Source organism: Anomalospiza imberbis, chromosome 6, assembly GCF_031753505.1.
Source record: "Anomalospiza imberbis isolate Cuckoo-Finch-1a 21T00152 chromosome 6, ASM3175350v1, whole genome shotgun sequence".
Taxonomy (NCBI): Eukaryota; Metazoa; Chordata; class Aves; order Passeriformes; family Viduidae; genus Anomalospiza; species Anomalospiza imberbis.
This window is the reverse complement of record NC_089686.1, coordinates 23,384,483-23,403,466: the sequence shown is the minus strand read 5'-3', so window position 1 is coordinate 23,403,466 and position 18,984 is coordinate 23,384,483. Positions and strand designations below refer to the sequence as shown.

General features: G+C 52.3%; 2 protein-coding genes across 5 annotated transcripts in view; one reads left to right on the top strand and one right to left on the bottom strand.

Annotated features, from left to right (window-relative positions):
- Positions 1-4,139: 4,139 nt before the first annotated feature.
- Positions 4,140-6,282, top strand: NPC2 (NPC intracellular cholesterol transporter 2). Its single transcript, XM_068192851.1, has 4 exons — positions 4,140-4,293; positions 4,380-4,487; positions 4,678-4,850; positions 5,473-6,282. Exons 1-4 carry the CDS (start codon positions 4,209-4,211, stop codon positions 5,557-5,559), a joined length of 453 nt encoding a protein of 150 aa, XP_068048952.1. The 5' UTR covers positions 4,140-4,208; the 3' UTR covers positions 5,560-6,282.
- Positions 6,283-6,920: 638 nt separating this feature from the next.
- LTBP2 (latent transforming growth factor beta binding protein 2) overlaps positions 6,921-18,984 on the bottom strand; it is a 72,270-nt gene continuing 60,206 nt past the window's right edge. For 3 of the 4 annotated variants that reach the window (XM_068192835.1, XM_068192836.1, XM_068192838.1), the window contains 14 exons: positions 17,333-17,455; positions 16,904-17,029; positions 16,684-16,806; positions 16,323-16,454; positions 15,244-15,369; positions 14,330-14,473; positions 13,863-14,054; positions 13,660-13,740; positions 12,926-13,054; positions 12,552-12,692; positions 12,133-12,300; positions 11,377-11,640; positions 11,007-11,156; positions 6,921-7,795 (listed from right to left, as the gene is read on the bottom strand). In XM_068192835.1, coding sequence (XP_068048936.1) covers positions 7,629-7,795; positions 11,007-11,156; positions 11,377-11,640; positions 12,133-12,300; positions 12,552-12,692; positions 12,926-13,054; positions 13,660-13,740; positions 13,863-14,054; positions 14,330-14,473; positions 15,244-15,369; positions 16,323-16,454; positions 16,684-16,806; positions 16,904-17,029; positions 17,333-17,455 — 2,066 coding nt within the window. In that variant the 3' untranslated portion in view covers positions 6,921-7,628. The remainder of the gene's footprint in view (positions 7,796-11,006; positions 11,157-11,376; positions 11,641-12,132; positions 12,301-12,551; positions 12,693-12,925; positions 13,055-13,659; positions 13,741-13,862; positions 14,055-14,329; positions 14,474-15,243; positions 15,370-16,322; positions 16,455-16,683; positions 16,807-16,903; positions 17,030-17,332; positions 17,456-18,984) is intronic. The other variant, XM_068192837.1, reaches the window with a different exon arrangement.

The following is an 18,984-nucleotide window of genomic DNA, read 5'->3' as shown; positions in this document are numbered from 1 at the left end:
AGCGCGTTACAGGCGCTCCGAGACACGAAACTGCTGCTGGCCCTTGAGGGAGTTTGCAGCCATAAAGCAGTGAAGAGTAATAAAATAAGCAGCGAGCGCTGTCCGTCCGCGCGTGCTTGTCCCGCATTAGCCGTAAGGTTATCCTGAGCAGAATCCGGAGAAGGCTCAAGGTGCCGTTGCAGGGGAGTTGGCTAGGCTGGAGAGCAAGCACGGGGCCCAGGATGAGGGCTTTTAGGGTTTCTCCCTGATTCCGGCTTTTCTGGTTTGCTGTCCCTTATCAGGTGGAGGCCCTAGGTCTTCCCTAGTTGGGCGCTTGCCCGGCGCTGGCGGCTGTTATCAGCCTCACACCCGCACTGTCCCTCGCCTCCCTCCGCAGCAAGGGTGGGGGGAGGCCCCGGCCCCGGCCCCGGGCCCGGCCCCGGCCCCGGCCCCGGCCCCGGAGGGCTCACCCGACGCCAGGCAGGTCCCTACGGCCACTCGGGGCACGTTGCCCTCCCACGGAGGTTTAAGCTTCTCCTGATCGTTTGCCATGTGACAGTGGCCTGGCCGGTCGATCACGGATGAGCTCGAGGTAAAAAGAATCTTTTTCTCTTTGTTCCTCATGTGCTTCTCGGGGAGGAATCCTGTTCCTCAGCCCTGGCCAGGCCTGTGGAGAGTCATACAGTGACTGTGTCTAAGACTGGTGGAAGAAAACCTGTCATCCCAGCAGGAGGGGATGATTTACCCTCAGAGGACTTCAGGACCGTGTCACAGTTTGCTTTCTCACCATCCTGCTCCAAGCAAAGTGATTCTTCTGTAACCACGGGCTTTTGCTTTTTTTCCACCCTGAGCATGTAAATAAAGACTGGTTTGAGCTGTCTAATTTTGCCTACTCTTGGGTTAGCTTTAATGATGCTAGGATAAAGCCAGGAAAGTACCACAGGCAGGGTCCCAGCAGGAGTGGTACTAATGCAGGCACCTGCAATAGTTGATGAATCCTCATCGGGCATATTGGAACACTGAATGTTTAAATAAAAAAACATATGGGGGTGTTTTTCGATTATTATCAATGTGGCATCCCAAAAAGCTGACAATTTTGGAGGTGGGAATGAAAACCTCCTAGGAGAAAAGATGAGGAGGGATCATGCCTGATTTCTTTCCATATTGCATTAGCTTTCTTTCTCACTCCTGGAGGGTGTATTAGATGGATCTTGCTGCATTTCTGCATGTTGTGGCTGTATTCACTGTGAGCACCTTTTGGAGAATGGATGTAGCCTCAAAAACAGACACTTACTTTGGAGTTGCCTTCATTTTTACTGTGTTAAAGTGACAGAAAGGTGTTAAGTGACAGAAGTGTGGCAAGCAGCTTCAAGGGTCTTTGGAACATTGCTGAAATGATTACTGCAGACTGAAAGAATGAGGAAAAGGCCAGCTAGCATCACTCACAGTTAATATAATTAATAATCTGCTTTGCTGAGGAGAGACTCGTTCTGGGGACAGCTTTTTGGTGTGACAAGGGGAGGTGGGGGTAACTAAGGAGAACAGCTATTCCCTTGCATGTCTTATCACTGGCCATTTTTTCCTTCAGTCAGCTATGGGACACAGGGATGGTTGGTCCCTTTTTTTCCATGGAGTTATAGTCTAGTTTTTCTTCCTTCTTGGGTTCTGGTTTTGTAGGCCATCTCGTTTCTGATAGGTAGACATAATCTGTTTTTAAGTTTGTGTTTAGATTTTCTGTTTTTCTGGTTTGTGGTGTCTTGGTTTGGGGAGTTCCTTTAGCTCTCTTTAAGCACACTGTATTGAAGAGATTTATCTGAGAATTTTATTTTCTAGATATTTTGCTCATTTCTCCTTTGCAATATGATGCTAAAATCATCTTGTATCTATTTTGAAGGGAAATGAAACTTGTTTCAGTGCTTCAGCAACGGGTGATAATAAAACCTCTGGCATGGTGTTGAATGCAAGAGTGGATGTGATGAATTTAAATGTGAATTCTGATGATGTGTAGCAAAAGGTGCATGTTCTGGCTGAAAGAACAGTTAAATTGATTAGTCTCTGTATGTGGATTTTCTTGAGAACCTGCCTGTTTTCACTGACACTGTAGTGCCTGCAAGCACATCTGTTTACTGAGCTGCAAGTGCTGTGCTGTTAGAGGGATTTGGATTAATCACGTGTTGATAGCTGATGAAGTGGAACTTCAGGCTTTTTTCTCATTTAATAGAGTTGGTTGAACTACAAAAATTAACAAATCCAGTATCAGTCTTGCTGGAGAGAATTTGTTAGCTTTCTTAGCCTTTTCCACTGGTGCTTCTGCACTGCAGCATAAGCTCCCTGTGATGCTGGTAATGGGAAAGGACCTCCATCCGCAAAATAATGAGATCAGCCTGAAGTTGATTTGAATCTTTCTTAAGCAATTTTTGGCTCCAAGGGAACCTGGAGGCTTATGCCTGTTATCAGTTGTCATAGGGGGCATGTGCCTAAAAGCAAGGTCTGTTTGGCTCAAGACACTTGTGCTGCCCTGGGGAATTTAAGCTTTAGTAATGCTATTGCAAAACTGACACCATAGTAATGTATGATATCAGCTAAAAACCTTGGGCAGAAGGTTTCTGATTCTTTCTTCTGTAAAGGCCTTGGCTGTAGATTTACAGACTTACACTTATTAGGCTTTTTACTACCCCAGTTTGGGGTGTAGGGAGGGAAAATGTTAATTTCGATCCTGGATGCAATGATTTTTAGTTCAAAGCCTTTGAAAGATGTGTTGACTTGTAAGTACATAGTCACTGCCATTGTGTAAAAGCATCTGTGAAGCAAAGATACGTGGTGAGTTGTTTCACAGGGAGGCATCCTGATTTAATGGACTGTGGAATTTGCTCCCAAGCAAATTCCAAGCACTGCGTATCCTGTGAATGTGTGACGGCACTTTATGGTGTTGCTCTGACTTGACTGCAGTTCTGTTACCAGCAGTCAGATAGGCAGCTTTGTTTACCATCTGTAAGACTTGAAGGATGTGGATAAGGGAAGCCATTTGAAGGGCATGCTTTCCATGTGCAAGGAAAAGCCTTTATCTGGGTCGGTTATAAAGTGTGCTAGGTAGTGTTAAATACACGGCTTAGTCTCAGCAGGGTTTTTTGAGGGTGTTTTTTTGTTTGTTTTATAGGGATTTGGTAAGCATCCTCTTATGCATGTGCCTGGAAACTGAATCCTTAGTTGAAATCTAAAAAAAAAAAAAAACCACCAAAAAAACCCACATTAAAAAGCCCCAGACACCTCTTTCTGATGTGACACCCTTTGCAGAGGGCCTGAGCAAAGAGTGGGCTGCCACCTCTGAGTCACTTGGCTGTGCAGCTGCAGCTGAGCAGGCAGACACCTCACTGGGACAGAGGTCTGAAGTAGAGACACTGAGTCAGCTCTGCCATGTTCCTACCAAATCAGCACTCAGTGCCTCTCTACTGTGTTCTGACATGATCCCAGAAAGGCTAAAATTTGCTACCCTGTGAAATTGGTGAAAAGTTGTAAACTTCAGCTTGGGTCAAATGCTTTCTGAAGCATCATCTGGTTTGCCTTGACATCCACAGCACAAAGCAGGGAGTCTCTAGCAATTCACGAGTTTGAGAAACAGAACTGACGTGTGTGTGCTCTGTGAAAGGTGGCAGCCAGGTACTCTGCAGATGTAACTCCTGGCACTCATGTTACGCAAAGAGCTTTCAACATGCAGAACACGAGGTATGGGACATGTATGAACAAGGCCACGGACAAGTCTACTACAGCAGCTTTGTGGGCGTTATGTTTTATCCCCTTTCACTAGGGGCATAAAAGAGCTTCCCGGCCCATGGCACTGCCTGTATCTGAGTCTGTCCTCCGGCTGCTGCCTTTGACACTGACTGTCCCAGGGCAGCCCGGAGTGGGGATGTCCAGTGGCAGCGCTTTTGGAGACGGTGTCCGTCTGTCCAAGGGTGTAGTTCCAGCACACCACCACCACTCCCGGGCTGCCCTGTCGTCCCCTGTCACGACGGTGCTCCCACCGCCCTTTACCCGGCTGCAGCCCTGCCCTGGGCCACGGGGACGGGCAGTCCCTCCCCCCGGCCACCCCCGGGAGCGCGCGGTGGCTCCGGCCCGGCCCCGCGGGCGGGGCCCGCCCCAGCTGACCGGCGGGCGGGGCCGCCGCGCTCATGTGACACCGCGGAGCCGCCGCTGCCGCCACCGTGCCCGCTGCCGTGCCCGCTGCCGCCATGGTGCCGTCCCCGCTCGTTCTGCTCCTGGCGCTGGGCGCCGCCGCCACCGCCCTGGCCGAGCCCCTCCGCTTCGTTGACTGCGGTGAGTGGCTCCGGCCCGCGGCCGCGGGGCAGCGGGAGGAGAGCGGCAGGCGGAGACGGCCCGGTAATCCCGACTCTTCTTTGCAGGTTCCATAGACGGCAGCATCCAGGAGGTGAACGTGAGCCCCTGCCCCACTCAGCCCTGCCTGCTCCACAAGGGGACATCCTACAGCATCAACGTCACCTTCGCCAGCAGTAAGGAGCGCATCCCCAGCGGGAGTGGGGAGGGGCAGGTGGTCCCCTCTGTGTCCCACTGCTGGGAGGGGAGAAGGGCGGCTGGAGAAGGATCTGGGTGGGAGGAAGAGTATCTCTTTGTTGTGTTCTTGCAGCCTCTGGGGTATGTGAAGGTAATGTGTGGTATACGTGTGTTCTCTGTGTTTTGCAGAGATCGAGAGCCAGGGCAGTAAAGCAAGGGTGTACGGGGAGATGCTGCACATGGACATACCCTTCCCTATTCCTGAGCCTGATGGATGCAAGTCTGGGATCCAGTGCCCCATTCAGAAGGGCCATTCCTACAGCTACCTGAATAAACTCCCTGTGAAGAGCGAGTACCCCAGTGTAAGTATGCAGGCAGCTGGGCCGCTTCTCAGCTACTGCCTATACTGGAGTAGTCTCACCACCTGCCTTTGAGGAAAGACACCTTGTTCTGTTCTGGTGAGACAGAGTAGACTCCATAGACAGTCTGGTGTTCTTTTTGCTGTATGACTCTAGTTTCAAGTTCCCACTTTGGGACAAGCCCAGCAAAGGAAGCAGCCTAGCTCAACTGCTGGCAAGTGGCTTCAGCCGCTCCAGTATCTTCCTGCGCCATGCTTCCCACCAGAGCCTGCTGCATGCAGCTGAATGCTCCCGGACTGGGTGTGCTTGACTCTGGAGTGCAGTTCAGCTGGGGATGCTGCAGGGTGTTTCCACTCTACTTTCGCCGGGAGTGGGAATTTGAGTGCAGTGTGTGGAGGTCTCCTCTGTCATGTAACTGGGGGCTCTCCATCCACAGATGGTGCTCCAGGAATCAGTGCATGAGCGTGGCCCACCTACTGCACACAAGGGCAAGGCCCAGCTCTGTCCTCTTTGTACGGAACTCCTAGGACCTCCTTGTTCCACACAAGTGATAACTTTTCTCCCCATGTCCTTGCCTTATAAGATTTCCTGAATGTTCTTATTTCCCTCTACTTCTCTCTTTCAGATTAAACTGATTGTGAAGTGGGAGCTGGTAGATGACCAGGACCAGATGTTGTTCTGCTGGAAGATACCAGTGCAGATTACTAGCTGAGGAGCTCTGCCATTAGTAGGGCTTAGGGAGGGGAAAACCAGAAACAACACAAGCCAAATTCTTTTATATAATAAACATTTCTTACTGCTTTCTTCAGAGCTCTGCAGCCTCTGAGCAGCCAGCACTGTGTTCCTTGCAAGATCAGCCCCTGGCAGAGTGCTCTTACTGTGTTTAGGTGACACAGTAAGGTGTGTTTAGGTGTTCTCCTAGCAGCTCAAAGGGCAGCAGTGTCTGCTGCAGGAGTGACTGAGCATCATCCTCCAGCCGATCTGTGGAGGCACTTTAGCTGTTAGACATGGAGCTGTCTGTCCTCACAAAGGAATTTGTCAGTGATGAACCTGGCTATTGTCTGAGCTGCTACCTGGTAACCCTTCAGTGCCTCTTCTGGAATGCCGGCTGCATCCACCCTCCTGTGTTTCTCCTGCTCTGTTGTGATCGGGATGCCCCTGGGACCTGCATTTGCTATCCATGCAGCTGAAGCAGAGGGAAGGAGAGGAGTCTTTCCCTGAGCTGACAGCCTGCTATATCCTGGGCTTCTGCTCAAGCCAGCAGGACTCCAGCTGGGAAAACTTCCGTTTTGTGGATGCAAAGCCAAATGGTGTTCAGTGTCTCTGCAGGGATGAATCTTTCTCTAACCAATGGTTTGCACTACTACTAACTTGGAGCTGCTGCAAGCTCCTGAATCTCTTTTTATAACTTTCCTTTTAATAAAGGCTAGACAAATTCTGCTTGTGTTGTATTCTGTGAGTGAAGAGGAACAGGAGGAAAAGCAGAGTGGCCCAGGCACCCAGAGTGGTTGGGATTCAGCTGTTTGTACTTCTTAGTTGAAGGCATGGATAGAGGTGGTATGCTGGCCTAAGTGTGGGTGTCCTGGAAGCAGCCAAACATCTCTGCTGCTGGTATCCAGCTGGCAATGCTGGCTGGGCTCCTGCCTTGCTGGTCCTATGCAGGCTTCAAATTGTGCAAAGGCTCCCTGAAGAAATGGCATAGAACATAGCCTTGCTTGCTGCAGCATAGGCAAAGATCTTCATACTGAGGGCTCCGGGGCTGGAGAAACAACTCCCAGACCTGCCAGAGAGCTCTTGCCAACTGCAGTAGCCTGTGCTTTCTCACGTGGGAACTGCAGCCCCCTTGTGTGAGAACAAGGCAGAGTGTGAACAGCTACAACTTCCGTGCTGTCTGCAGGGACTGGAGTTGGCTCCTGCCACTGATGCTGGGCTGGGGATTTGGCCTGGCAAAGCTCTCTGCTCTGGTTTGGGAGCAGGAGGAGGCCATGGACCAGCTGAGAGGGCTAAGAATTGGCTCACAAGTGGGATGGCTCTGCCCTTGGCAGAGGCAAGACAAGCACAGTTCTGACAAGCCCCAGTGTATTGAGCCACAGGGGCCCAAAATAAATGTTTTATTTAACAACATGAGAGAAGTTTCCAGCAGACTCAGTTAAAAAAAATAACCAACAACAACTTTACAGAAAGGAAGCTGGACCTGCTCCCCCTCCCCCTGCCCAGCCAGCATGGGGCACAAAGTATAGGGCTAAAGGCCACAGGGAGAGCTGGCCCTAGGGCCCCTCAGGCCTCTTTCCCATGCCCCAAGGTTAGGCAGCAGCTCTAGAAAGCTGGGATGGAGCCCCCATCTTAAGCTCTGGCCTGGGGGCTGGACGCTTCACAAGGAATGGGGCCAGCACCCGCGGTGTGGGTAAAGCTTGTCACTAGGTCAGTGCAGCAGTGACAGGGAGATGAACCCCCTTTCTTGGCAGGGTGAGGGGGACAGGCAGGGGCTGTGTGGCAAGGGAAGGTGTCCTGTGAGCCTCCATAACACAGGGCAATGTGACAGGTGCTGAGGGCTGGGGTGGGCTCTGCTGCAGGAAGAGCAGGGGCTGGCAGGGCCAAGAGGGGTGCAGAGGCTGGGAGCTCAGCCCTGACCCATTGAGAGAGGTGGTGGGGAAGCTGTGCACTTCAAAGGCGAAGGAACAAAGAGCCTCGAAGCACCCACAGCCGTGCGAGGCCTTTCTCTGTGCTCCCAGGTTCCAGAGCCATGTGCAGGGGAGCACCTTCACCCCTGCTCTCCTAGAGCTACGCAGCTGCTGGGTTCTGGGCTGTCTGGGGCACGCAGTGGTGTGACCGGGCCAGGGCCACGTAGCCCGGCAGGCATTGGCAGCGGTAGGAGCCCTCGGTGTTCTCACAGGTGCCACCTCGGCACAGGGGCTCAGGGTTGCCCACTTCCTCACATTCGTTGATATCTGCAAGGAGAAGGATTGGGCTGAGCTGGTGGCACAGTGAGTAGTCCCAGCCCACAGCTATCTCCTTGTGCAGCTGCTGTCCCCCCCTGGCCCTCCCACACAGGTTCTGCCTGCCCTGTCTCCCAACCAGTACCTTCAGGATGTCCACAGTGACCCCATCAGCCTCCCATGCTCTCAGCATATCTGCAGAGCATCTGTAGTATCCAAGGGTGGCATCCCCAGTATCCTTCAGCACAGTACTGAACCCTGCCCCATGTTCACCAAAGAAGAGCTCCTTCAAGCTCTGCAGCTGGTGACATCCCCTGGTTAGCAGCTTTTGGCTAACAAGTTATAATAGCCTGAGATCTGGGGAAAAGGCCACTTCTAGCCTTGGAAAATGCCCTTTTCTGATCCAGCAAGGTCAACCAGGCAAATGATGGTGGCCCTGAGAGGCTGGTTATCACCTCCAGGACCAAAACACAGAGGGACTTCGTGCTGCACAAACAACAGCTTATTTTATTAACCTGCAAACTGTGCCAAAGAGCTCAGTTGGCCAGTTCATCAGACTGGAGTGTGCATGTGAGCCCTACAGCAGCTGCCCTACTGTGACAGGTCTGCTCTGCTACATGTATTCACCCAGACACTCTGCCTGAGATACACCAACTTGTGGTGGGGCCATGAGCAGGACAGAGCACCCATGTACAACCTCAGAACAGTTGTTTGCACCCACAGGTGCAGACTGTGTATTGAAATCCTCACCATGGCACCCACAGGTGCAAACAGAGCCCAAATCCTCACCTACCAAGGCAGGCCCAACCCCTCTCACCACAAACTCCAGACTCAACCCCCACTGATCAGCAGGGAGTAGGGAGCAGGTGATGGGTTCAGCTGGTCACCCAAGGGAGAAAGAAGACCCCAGCAGTTGCCAATGGACCCTGGGAGGACCAAAGTGCTCCACCACTCCAGGGACCTTGGATTATCTCTAGCGTAGGTGGAGAGGATATCTGACAAAGAAAGAGAAGTGGAACCCCAGGGAGAGGTGCTAGAAGCAAAATTTTAAGGGAGGTAAGATGGAGAGGGGAAACATGAGAAGACAGAGCTTGAGGAACAAGGTAGTCTCCACACACAGCCAAACCAATTGTTGAACTGACACTGTGGACTTGACCTAAACCTCAGGATCAGACATTGCCATGAACAGGATGGCTTGCTTGGAACCCCAAGGAGAAGTCAGGCACATCAAGGGAGATGTGCTTTGCAGCCTCAGAAGCAAGGGACAGTAAAAGCTGAAAGAGCAGACAGGCTGGTCTGGCTACCAAATCGAGAGGAGAAATGAAACAAGAACACTTTAGCCCAGATAGACCCAAAAGCCAGAAGCAACAGTGTAGTGTTGCTAGCAGTCTGCACCAAGTCCTGGAGTTTGCCCACTTGGATAGGGGTGGGGACACCCAGCTCACCTTTCAGGGCATGGGTTAGCTGTTGCCATATGGAAGTGAGAGGGGAAGCGCTGCAGCAGCTGCAGGAATATTCTAAAGGCCTGAAGTCAGCAAGGTAAAAGCATGATGATGACTAAGAACCAAGCAGAAGAACTGAAAGGAAAAAAACAGGCTCCAGTGTAAAATGAGGGCTAGTTAGTTCAGGATAGAAAAGGCAACAAGCAAAGGCTCCATAAGTATGGTAGCAGGAAACAATGGGGAATGTCAGTCTATTTCTTATCAACAGAGAAAACAAAAGCCAGTGGAGCTGGCTGGAGCAGCTAACATGGGTTTTGTTCCAGCCATCATAAAAACACTCATGGTGATCTGACAGAGCACAGACCATGTTTGAAGTGTTTAAACAAGGGTGCGGGAGCACAGGGAGGGAAAGGTCATACTTTGATGGAGAGGTTCAACAATCAGATATAAAGCAGTTACATCCATAAAGGTTTGTGGCAATGCAAATTCATGTGTTTAATGCTGCCTGTAGTCCCTGAAAAGGTGACAATTCTCTCTGAAATGGGAGCATAAAGGAGGCCTCAGAAAAACAACAAAAGATAAATCTCAAAACCATCTTCAAAAACAGAAGGGAAATGCAGAATTACAGTCTGCTTACCCCTAAGCAGTTCAGGTTTGTGAGTGATTAGGTCATAACCCTCTAAAGAATAACAGGATCATTAAATAGCTGGTGCAGATCAGTTAAGGCCTGATTACATTAAGCCAATCTGGTTCTCTTCCCTGACCTGATAACTGGCCTGTCAGATAAGGGAGAAGTGGTGGATATGATGTACCTTGGCCATGGTGAGGATTTCAACACACTCTCACATGACACACTCAAACAGATTGAGAAAATACTCTCCAGATTAAACTGTGGCAATTGCACAATGGACTGCACAGCTGCACTCCGAAGACAATTAGCAATACCTGGCTGTTACAACAAAAACCCTTTAAAGCACAGGCTGCAGTGTTCTGTCCTTACCCCTTCTCCATGCAAATGGTGTCATTAAGGTAGACAAAGGAAAAATCCCCATGCTTATAAAATATATGTGTGACGCCAGACTGCAAGCACTTAGCAGGGTTCAGACTTTGACAGAGTAGTGGTCCAAATTCAACCAGACAAAATTCACTGAAGGCAAATGCAAAGCATTATGGCCAATGAAAGGAAAACAGTGCACAAATGCAGAAGAGGGAGTAATGTGGCAGGCTGCCATTTTGCACAGCTGCATTTGGGGTGGTATTGACCATGGGTTCTGTATGAAGAAGCTGCACTATTGTTTTGTACAGTAAGGATGCCCTGAGTTGGAGTAAGTGCCATGCCTAAGGAAAAAGAGTGTCTTCATCTGCTCTGATGAGTGCCTGAGATGTCAGGTGGCTTGGAGACATATAATGTGAAAAGGATGGAGACATGGCATAGGGATTTAGAGGAAATGCAGAGAGAAGATTTAGAAACCATGTCTCATAGGGCAGGGTGGAAAGTGAGGAATTTCACCAGGGCAGTGGCAAATGTAGAGGACATTAACCACAGTAACAATGGCTTGTGACGTACAAGAGTGGTATGAGAAGACAGGAGACATCAGCCGCTCTCGGTGATGCCTCGAGCTGCTCTTACCTAGCTGCCAGCAGAAAGCGGCCGGCTGAACTTCCACGAGGGCCCTCCCAGCCGTATGGGAAGGAATCGGAAGAGCGGGACTGCTCCTGCTGCCGTCCCGGCTGGCACCGGCAGGGAGCAGCCGCGGCCCGGGGACGCGAGGCTCACTCACCCACGCAGGCCATGCGGGTCATGTCCAGCTGGAAGCCGTCGAAGCAGTCGCAGGTGTATCCCTCCGGGACGCGCACGCAGCGCCCGTTCTCGCAGCCGTTGAGGATCCCGCACTCCTCCGCCTGCAGCCCCTCGAAGCCCTCGTAGAGACCTGGAGGGCGGCAAGGTGGGGTCAGAGCAGGGTGAGCCTCAGCCCAGTCATTAAGGGAATATCGGGCATGCGGCAAGACAGTGACTGATTAGGACTGACTCAGAAGAGCCAGGAACAGAGCTTGCTCCAAGCCCGGAGCAGTCTGGCCAGGGTGGGAATTACAAGGCAGTCCCCATGGACACAGGGTGGGGAGGCACTTCTCTGTGTCTCCAATACTCACCAGTTTGGCCGGGCAGGTAGCGGTGTGGAGACCGTGCTGGGCCATGGTGGAGAGGGCTGCCATGAAACTCACTGCTGGGCTCCCTCCGAGGGAAACCGGCGTCGGGATTTCCGTACTCAGACTCCAGGTAGTTGTAGTAGGGGCTGGGAAGGCCATAGTGGGGGTCTTCCAAGCCTGGTCCGTACTCATACCTAGGTCTTTCTCGGAGCTCAGCCCCTCTCTCACTGTCTTCACTGGCCCCATTACACAGGAAAGCAAAATCAGCTGCAGGTGGTGAGGAAAAGCAAGGGTCAGGGCAGCCTGGCTCAAGGTCCACTATATGGCCAGAGGGTGTGCATCCACACTGGATCATCTGAACCAGCCTGCATTGAGTGCCCTCCAAAGCTGCAGCTCTGTAGTTTGTTGATTGTCAAGATTAACTCCCATCTGGGTCCAGCAGGTTCTTGAGCAGCAAGAACCCCAATTCCCAGGGTGCTCCCATCTCCAGCCACCACTATCTCCTAACGTGCAGAAGCAGTGGGATGCACAGGGCAACACTGCCCTCAAGTACCTTAGACTTGCTGCAAATCAGTTTCAGGTACTTTCTACCCACTGGGGCAGCTCAGCCCTGGAGAAGTGTGTGTGGGGTTACCTACTCCTTGGGCTGGCTCCAGCAGTGCAGACATCTTATGCAGCAGACCTGCATGACATGACAAGTGGCAGCCCAGCCCATTCCCACCTCTGCTGGAAGATGCTTGCCCATGCCACCCAACTTACCAGAGGACCTGTGGGGACAAAGTGCACAATTCTGGCCCCAGGCTTCACCAAGCCGGCAGCAGCACTCAGTGTACGTGGTCTGCTGACCATGCAGCAGGTCTTGGCAGATGTAGTCGGCAACAGTCTGCCAGCAGACGTCCAGGTGGATTTCATACTCCTCCAAGGCATCTGTGAGTGACACAAGCAAAAGATGCCATGGAAATAATCCAGAAGAGTGCCGGTCCATCTTGTCCCAAGAGAGATGACCATGTGCCCCAGCTTCTGCCCCCTCCCTGCCCTGGCTGCACCCTGTGCTAGTGCTGACACACCTCAGCCAGACACCAAGTCCCCACACACTTCTCCCTCTTGGAGGACCCAGCCATGGGGCAGGATGTGTGAGGTAAAGGTGTGCTGCAGTGGGGGGGGGGAATCAAGCTCACCTGCCCTGCTGGAGAAATTCACACACCGGTTGCCAGTGGCATCCAGCACAAGAGGGAGGCTGCAGAAGCAGTGGTAGGAGCCTTCTGTGTTCAGACACTCGCCATTGATGCAGTACACTTCATTCTGACACTCATCCTGATCTGCCCACACACAAGGACAGGGCAACGTTTCAGGCTGGCAGACATGAGCAGTGTGACCCTTTCCCTGCGCAAACGGGGACCTCGTGACCCTCAGGCCCTCCTCTCTTGTTCCCCAGGAGGGTCCCAGAAGTCTGTGACCTAGACCTGGCCCAGCAGGGACAAGTCTGGATGTAGCAGCACAGCTATCCCCCCATGTGCAGTGGGGTGCCCACTGCTCTTTGAAGCCATCTTACCAACACACTCAAGTCTGCTGGAGTCATAGAAGTATCCTGTACGGCAGAAGCACTTGTAGCCTGGCACCGTGTTCAAACACTGTCCATTGCGGCAGAACTCGGAGCCAAATATCTCACACTCGTCCATGTCTGAAAAAGGGATGGAGAGACGGAAAGTGTTTCAGGAAGCAGAGCTATGGAAGCAAGGTGGACTGGGTGCTATACCTGCAGAAAGCTGTCACAGCACCTTGCCTGATTGCTGACAGGTCCCTGAGTGAGCCTCCCACCTCTCCCACAGGCCCCATGCTTGGGAGCAGAGGGAGAAGCACCCCCAGACAGAGCAGGAGGAGGGATGGTGTGAGCAGGACACTCACAAATAGGAAATTCATGTGTATCTTAAGCACACAACCCTCATGGAGGTGAAGTGCCAAAGACTGAGCAAGCTGGCCACTGGGAGATCTGATCAGTAACTGGAAGAGCTGTCTTAATGGTCCCCATCCCTGGTCCTTAATGAGAGACTTGCACCAAGAAAGAATAACTGCCAGCAAAAAGGCAGGACTGGAGGCAGGGGCACTTCCAGCTCAACAATACTGGCAGTCTGGGATTTCTCTGGAATGGGGAAAACAGCAGCAGGATGTTAGCATCCCCCACGATAGGCCTCAGGAGATAGTTTAGTCAATGCATTTTCATGCAGGGTTTTACATAGTGCTCCCCCTCTTCCCCTTGGAAGAAATGAAAGAAAATGGTGCTAGTACCTGTGAAAGAGACTTTTCCTGAGAGCAGATCTTCCTGGGGAATATAGCCCTTCCCAAGAGGGCAGATCTCTTGGTACTCCACTGACCAAGATACAGACACCAAGAGGAGATGGAAAGAAAATAAGCAGCTCGTTAGTGCAATCAAGGTGGAGCTGGCAGGCAGAGCACCCGCCCTGCCTGGTGTGGTGGGGTCACAGTCCTACCTGTGCCTGGGATGGGGCAGGGGTAAGTCTCACAATTGTCACCCCAGGCTGCCCCCACAGTACAGCAGCACTCCTCCTTGGTGATGTTCTTGGCCAGGACGCTGTCACACAGGCGAACATCACTGATGTGGTAGTAACACTGCTTGCGCTCTGCGCTGTCAGAGAGGTGGGCTGCATGTGTGTTGGAGCCCTCTAAAAGACAGCAGAGCAGGGACGGGATGGGGTCCTTGGCACCCCAACGCAGCATCCCATACCTAGGAGGTCCCAGAGCACACTCATCACCAGCAGTGTGGCTTTCTTAGGTCCTCACTTTCAGGCTTCTGAGATCTCCCCAGACAAAAACTTGCCCATTTATCTGTGGAGGCTTGTACAGCCCTGTCAGCCCCTCATCTTTATCTCACCCCAGCCAGGGCTACCACGCTCCTGCTCTAGCTGCCACCCATGCTCTATCGCAGTTGCCTACTCACCCACGGCAGCTCGGGGCTTGCATTGCCCTGCCTCTGTGTCGTACTCCTCGTGGTCACTGGGGCAGAGGCACAGGAAGGATCCCTCCACATTCTCACAAAGCGCAGTTCCACACACAGCGACCATCAGCTCGCACTCATTCACATCTGCAAAGCAAAGAGCAGCAGTGGGCAGCAGGAGCCCTGCCTCTGCATGGGCAGCCTGTGCATGGTCTGCAGCATGAAGCTACCCTGCGGTAGGGAGACAAAAGCTGCTAGGGACGAGCTGAGAACTACGTTCACACTGTGGCTCAACACAAGTCTGGCAGGACCCTCATGCCCTGCTCTTAGTGGATCCAGAACCTGAACTCCAGCTTGCTGAAATCCAGGGGGTTGCTGCATCCTGGATCACAGAATCATCTAGGTTTGGATCACTCCAGTCCAACGCCATACTCACTTACAGGATCCCATCAGGCTGCTCAGAGCTTTTTCTTGTTGGGTCTTTAAAATCTCCAAGGATGGCAACTGAACAAACATCACAGGCAACTGTTCCACTGTCTGCCTGTCTTCACAATGAAAATTTTCTTCCTTATAATACACCCTGCCTGTTCTCTACGGGCACCCATTAAAGTACCTTTCCAGCACCTTCAGTGCCTCCATCTCCCAAGGACCTCCTTTCCACCTGGACAGAAAAAGACTCCATATTCACTGTTAAGCACTCGCTTTTTCAGAGCCTGTTCCTTTGCAATCCCAAAGATCTGCTGTGATACGGGAAGGGGTTTTGACTCCATGAGCTGCCCTGTCCATGTGCATGATTCTCAGTGCACGAGAGCAGTCCCTGTCTGTGGTCTGGGAGCCATCACACAGCAGGGACGCCAGCCTGGCATCTGCCAATGGCTCTCCTTTACTGACTGGCAGAGTGATCCTGGCAGACTCACCAATGCAGTAGTGCCCAGAAGGTGAGCTCTCGTAGCCACGGTCACAGAGGCAGCGGAAGGAGCCATCCGAGTTCTCGCAGAAGCCGTGGCTCCCGCACAGCGTCTCATTGGCACATTCATCAATGTCTGCAGCAAAGCCGAAAACAAGAATTGTCCTAGTCCCCACTTCTCCCAGTGGACACCCCTACTCAGGCCTTTTGGTTCTGACCCCAAGATCTGGGACTGGGACAGGCATTCCCTTGATGTGAGGGACTGGATCTGGCTGCTCCAGTTACTCACCTATGAGTGTGCATGTTAAGAGAAGCTTCTTGCAACACTGAGAGCCACAAAGAGGCCATAGAATAGAGCAATAGGGGCAGGGTGGGAATGGGAAATTGATGGAAAGCATGGGAGGTGACTGGCAGGGGTGGCTGAGGGTAGCAGTTTCCTGCAGAGGTGTAAAGGGACACAGAGCCTACAAGCTCCAGCTGCTGCATGGAAGTTTTCTTGGAGCAGTCAGAACAGCTATGTGTCAACAACCCATGGTTCCAAGGCCAGGACCAGCTCCACGTGCTAAGGCTGAGTCTTAGTGCAGCCCAGACCCCAGTGGCTGGCAGCAGCTCCTCCCTGCTGCAACCTTCCCTGAGCTGGGGGGAGCCTCAAACACTGCAAAAACCCCTTTGCTCTTTCCTTTTTGCTGGAGCCTGGGCTTCAAACCCAGACTCGCTAGCCTAGCATGCTCTGGTAGCAGCCTTTCCACTCACCCAGGCCTGCCAGGCAGGTGACTGGCACTGGCCCCAGCAAGCACAGCTTACAGGGAGCTGTGGTCCAGCCCCAAGCCTGGAATGGCTGTAACCTGCCCAGGACCCTCTCCAAGCGGAAAGCAGCACAATGCGGTGTCTGTTCCAGATGCCAGGAAGAGAGAAGTCTAGACACAAGCAGGCAGCGCAGCCAAGAAAACAAATTCTCAGCATTATCTGCCTCTCCACCAGCCACACATTTCCTCCTCCTCCTTCTACCCTGTGCCTCTGGCAGAGATGTCCCACAGCCACCCTGTTCCTGCCAGGGTGAGGGATGGGAAGACCCAGGGCTGTACTCACCAATGCAGTCACCCAAGGGGGTCCAGTGGAAGCCAGGCTGGCAGCCCATGATACAACGGTAGGAGCCCAGGCTGTTCTGGCACCGCCATGTGCCGCAGATGGCATCCCCATATTCTTTACACTCATCCACATCTGCAGGGAGGAGAGCAAGGGGATGAGGATGGTCAGATGGGGACCCTGTTTGTTCACTGCAGCACCTGGACCTGCTTCAGCTAGCCAGAAGCCTTGAACCAGTGCTAGTCCTCCTTACAACTCAGCAGCAACTTTGAGTACTGGGAGCAGAACTGCCCTCCCCCCTACACTGGCTTCATTTGTCCCCTCAAATTCTGGAAGGCTGATCTCCCCAGCAAAGAGCTCTCACCCACGCAATCATCAGTCTCCTGGGAGTGTTTGAATCCATTTTCACACAGACATCTGTAGGAGCCTTCTGTGTTCAGACACTGGCCTTGCGAGCACAGGGACTTGTCTGCACATTCATCCACATCTGTGAAATCAAGACAAAAACATCAACCTGGATCTCACAGCAGGGCAGGAAGCAGAGGGCAGGACTTAAGGCATGTCCCTGCCACCCTTCAACTCACCTTGGCAGCTGACTCCGCCAGCCACACTTGAGAAACCAGGAGCACAAATGCAGAAGTAGGATCCTTGACTGTTGAGACATTCACCATTGGGACTACAAATCTCACTGTTCAGGCACTCATTCATATCTGCAGAGGGAGCAGAATCAGGACCGTGCACCCAGCCCTGGGGTACATCCTTCACCAAAGCCACATAGATTCCCTGTTCCCAGTCTCTTACAGGCAGCCCTCAAATGGCTCCTGGCCCTTTGTTTCCTCATCATGGAAACAGAGATCTTCCCTGTCCACAGTGAGCCTGACTTTGACTATAACCTTATGGATGTACCATGCATGGTGGCATCACTTGCCTAGGCACCAGCATCCTCCCTGCTGAGAAAGAAGGGGGATCCAGTATGTCCTGGACCCAGAGGGCTGCATGGATGGGGTTCATACCTTCGCATACGGTGCCATTGATGAGCTCAAAGCCAGTCTGGCAGTTGCACTCATAGGAGCCCAGTGTGTTTCTGCACTCTCCCCCCAGGCACTGGACAGCAGGGTCCTCACACTCATCCAGATCTGCCAAGAGGAAGGGCACAGCATAGAGTGAGGCCCCAGCTCTTGCCACCACTGGAGAAGATCCCCAGCCACAGATGCATCACCCAGCTGTTGGCCTGCAAAGTGGGTTTGAGCTGTCCTCCCAGACCATCCCATCACAGTGAAAAGAGACTCCCTGTTACCGGGGTGTGCAGGTTCAGCCCAGACTCTTCACTCCCTTCCATCACAGGGACCAGCAAAACACTATCCCAGCACCAAGTCAGTGGTGCCCAGTGACAGGACCAAAGGCAAGGGGCACAAACTGTAATACAGGAGGTCCTGCCTGAACACTCTCTTTCTGTGACAGTAGTAGAGCACTGGTCTAGGTTGCCAAAAGACACATGGAGTCTCCCGTCTTGGAGATACTGAAAAACTATCTGGATACAGCCCTGGGCAGATAACTGTTGGTGGCTCTGCTTGAGCATTGTGTCGATGAGATGAACTCCAGAGGTCCCCTCCAGCCTTAGGCATTCAGTGATTCTGTGAGTACAGGGATACTGCTAACTCCAGTGTCTGTCACCAGCAGAACTCTGCTCTGCATACAACAACCACCAAGAGGCCAATGCAGAGTCACAGTTGTTGACAAATCCTCCCTTCAGCTAACTGCACAAGAGCAAACATCAGCAGAGCAACACAGCACCAGCCCTACCTTCTGAGGCTCTGCTTTCTCACTTGCCAGACTTGTCTACAATGTCCTTCTTGTGGAAGAGCTGTTCAGGGCCTACAACAACTCTTACCCAACTGCAGAGCTCTCCACAAACCCTCTCTCACCCAACTCTCCCAGGCCTTGGCCAGAATCTGCTGGCACTCTGAGGATTTTGCTCACAGCAGAGGAGAGAGGGATACCTTCCCTTGCACAGAAGGCTGCAAGATGACAGCAGATTGCCTGCAGCCCTTGAGGTAGGGGCAAGCACAGGAGAACACTGCACTGACAGGAGGTAAAGCCCTGAGACTGGCAGCTCCTGAAGGTAGGGAGGAACACTTTCCTCTTTGCAGAGCACTGAGCATGCCACAGACACAAAGAGGATTGCTCCCTACCACCTCAGGGCAGGATTCCCAGCTTTTCAGTCTCAAAGGGTTGCAAGAAGCAGTATTATTGAATCCTTCTGGAAAGGAACCAAAATCTAGTTTATTTACAAAAAAACTATCACAAAACCCTTATCATGTTTCAAATATGAAACCTAAATCCACAGACAAGGCCACCAGCCAAGGCAGGGAGGAACATACCATCCTGTCATCAGGTCAGTGTGACCCAAACAATATCAAACCCTGATAAGATGCCCTCATGATGGCCAAATGGCTGGGGCAAGGTGGCTGAGATGGGGCAGCTCATGTGGAGTCTTGGGAAAAGGGGAGGGCAGATGTAAGGCATCAAACCACGGCTCTTCCATCACACCCGAAAATCAAATGCAAAATAAGTTCATTTCACACTGGCTTTCTCAGACAGCAAAACAGAGGAGAATTAAGGGAGGAAAACTTCCCTCTCCTCCCCTCCTGGAGGCCCCCATATG

Coding starts and splice junctions, on each gene's coding strand:
- NPC2 (XM_068192851.1), top strand. CDS start 4,209: ATGGTGCCGTCCCCGCTCGTTCTGCTCCTGGCGCTGGGCGCCGCCGCC. Junction 4,294..4,379: donor CCTCCGCTTCGTTGACTGCG/GTGAGTGGCTCC, acceptor TCTTCTTTGCAG/GTTCCATAGACGGCAGCATC. Junction 4,851..5,472: donor TGAAGAGCGAGTACCCCAGT/GTAAGTATGCAG, acceptor TCTCTCTTTCAG/ATTAAACTGATTGTGAAGTG.